Source organism: Durio zibethinus, chromosome 8 (assembly GCF_047325235.1).
Source record: "Durio zibethinus cultivar Kanyao isolate XHJ-2024 chromosome 8, ASM4732523v1, whole genome shotgun sequence".
NCBI classification, from domain to species: Eukaryota; Viridiplantae; Streptophyta; class Magnoliopsida; order Malvales; family Malvaceae; genus Durio; species Durio zibethinus.
In genome coordinates, this window is record NC_143169.1 from 22,488,183 (window position 1) to 22,490,092 (window position 1,910).

A 1,910-nucleotide genomic window follows, 5' to 3' on the forward strand; every position below is an offset into this window, starting at 1 on the left:
AATATATATTTTTTATATATTTAAAAAATAATTAAAAGTAAGACATATGTCATTATCTGCTTATGAAATTAAAAAAATTTTACTGACACTGTATCAGATAATTTCACCAAAAAAAATTGTAAATAAAGGAAGAGTGATCAATTGGCCTTTTACTTCTTCCAGCGGATTATGTGAGCCTTGTAGCCCAGTTACAATGACCCAGTAAAGAATGTCAATTGCGAATCTGATCCTTCCATGTCATCAGGAAGATGGGCCCCACGTAAATCTACAGTCAAGATGCATTCAATTTGATGGAAAAAGATTATAAATCCCAAGTTTCTGAATCAAACGAAGTTTAAGATTTCCTGCTGGAAATATTGTCAGATCAAATGTCTGAACCAAAACAACATCCAACAGACTCTCTCTCAGGTACTTTGATTTGGTCTCAGTTTCTTCTTGTCTTCTTCATCTTCTTCTTCTTTTAATTGAACTTATTATGCCTGATTGTTGGAGTGCTTTGTCAAATTTTGTGTAAACATATACTTTGATCCGTGAATATTTAGCCTTTTGTAGAAAAATGGGTTTTTTTTTTCATTCATGATTTAGGATTATTCATTTTAGCTTTGGTGGTAAATTAACTGACAATTTAATGGTTTTTTTTTGTTATTTTTTCTATTTTCTTTTATATTTTGATATGAAAGACGAAGACGTTAAAGCACCTAATATAAGTGAGAGAGCAAAGGAAGAGGTTGAGGCAATAATCCACAGTGATAAAACACCACACCATCACAAAGAAACACATGGAAGGAGCGGCGATATCGATGAGGACACCCCTATAGATGATGTTAAAGGCCCTAATGTGTTTGAAAGAGTGAAGGAAGAAGTGGAAGCCATTGTTGGAGTAGTTCATCCTAAGAAAGAATCTAAAGGATCATGAGTCATCTTTAAGAGGTGGGTTGAGAATTCTATCATGAGAAAGATATTGAAAGTTTGTGTTCAATGGGGACCGGTCGTAGAAGTTAAATGCATACTTTTATGATGTTCAATTGCTTTAATTTGTTTACTCAACTGAGATGATATGAAATATTGAAATGTAGTTCTTGTTTGCATTCTAAAATTGATTCTTGTGTTTGACAGGTAACTTGTCTTTTTCCAATTTTTTTGCTCCTCTCCCTTCCCATAAATCTAGAGTTCTTTATCTCGATGATGCCCAGTTGTTCTTTGACTAAGTCCATGTGACACAATTTCCTTATAGTAATCATCAGCATCTAACTTATTAACTGTGTAAAAGATTGTAAATGATGAAGTTGAAACATAAACAGATGTCTCAAACTTCCCAAGTTAATTCGGGCATGAACTTGTAAAGTGACATAATAGGATCTTATTTTACCTGTGTAAAACACTAAATCATAAGAACTCATAATTTAGTTCAGTTTGTTTATGCAATTTTCCTTTACCTTATAAAGTGGCATCTAATGGGTCTGGGATTCAAATCTTGGTACCTGTAACCTTTTTCCTTTTAGGCTGCATGCTCCTTTGTAAAAAAACACTAAATCATAACAGTGTAGCAATCGTTGTGCTAGACTTTTTAACAAAATGCATATGTTACTCACGTATGGAAGATTGGAAATAAAAGAAGGGTGGATGTGATAGCCTCTTTTTTCTGCTTCAGTTAGATGAGGCATATTAGTTCAAGTTATGGTTACTAACCCTTGCTTGTACATGTCATAAACTGGGAACTCCATTTTCCTATTCAATTTGCACTGCATTTACAACTCGAAATCTTTCAGATTCCATAAACCCAAGCTTACTGATCTTTGATTATTGAGCCAATCCTTTGGTTATTATTGCATGTTCATACACATGAGAACTTTTGTTATAATCTTGTAATTGTAGTAACATTTAGATAAAATGTTTCATAGTTATGTGCA

At 33.0% G+C, this 1,910-nt stretch overlaps 1 protein-coding gene across 1 annotated transcript; it reads left to right on the forward strand.

The window, feature by feature from the left end:
* Positions 1–257: 257 nt before the first annotated feature.
* On the forward strand, positions 258–1,120 carry LOC111278991 (uncharacterized). Its single transcript, XM_022865813.2, has 2 exons — positions 258–408; positions 681–1,120. The coding sequence occupies exons 1-2, from the start codon at positions 369–371 to the stop codon at positions 914–916; spliced, it is 276 nt and encodes a 91-aa protein (XP_022721548.1). The 5' UTR covers positions 258–368; the 3' UTR covers positions 917–1,120.
* Positions 1,121–1,910: the final 790 nt, after the last annotated feature.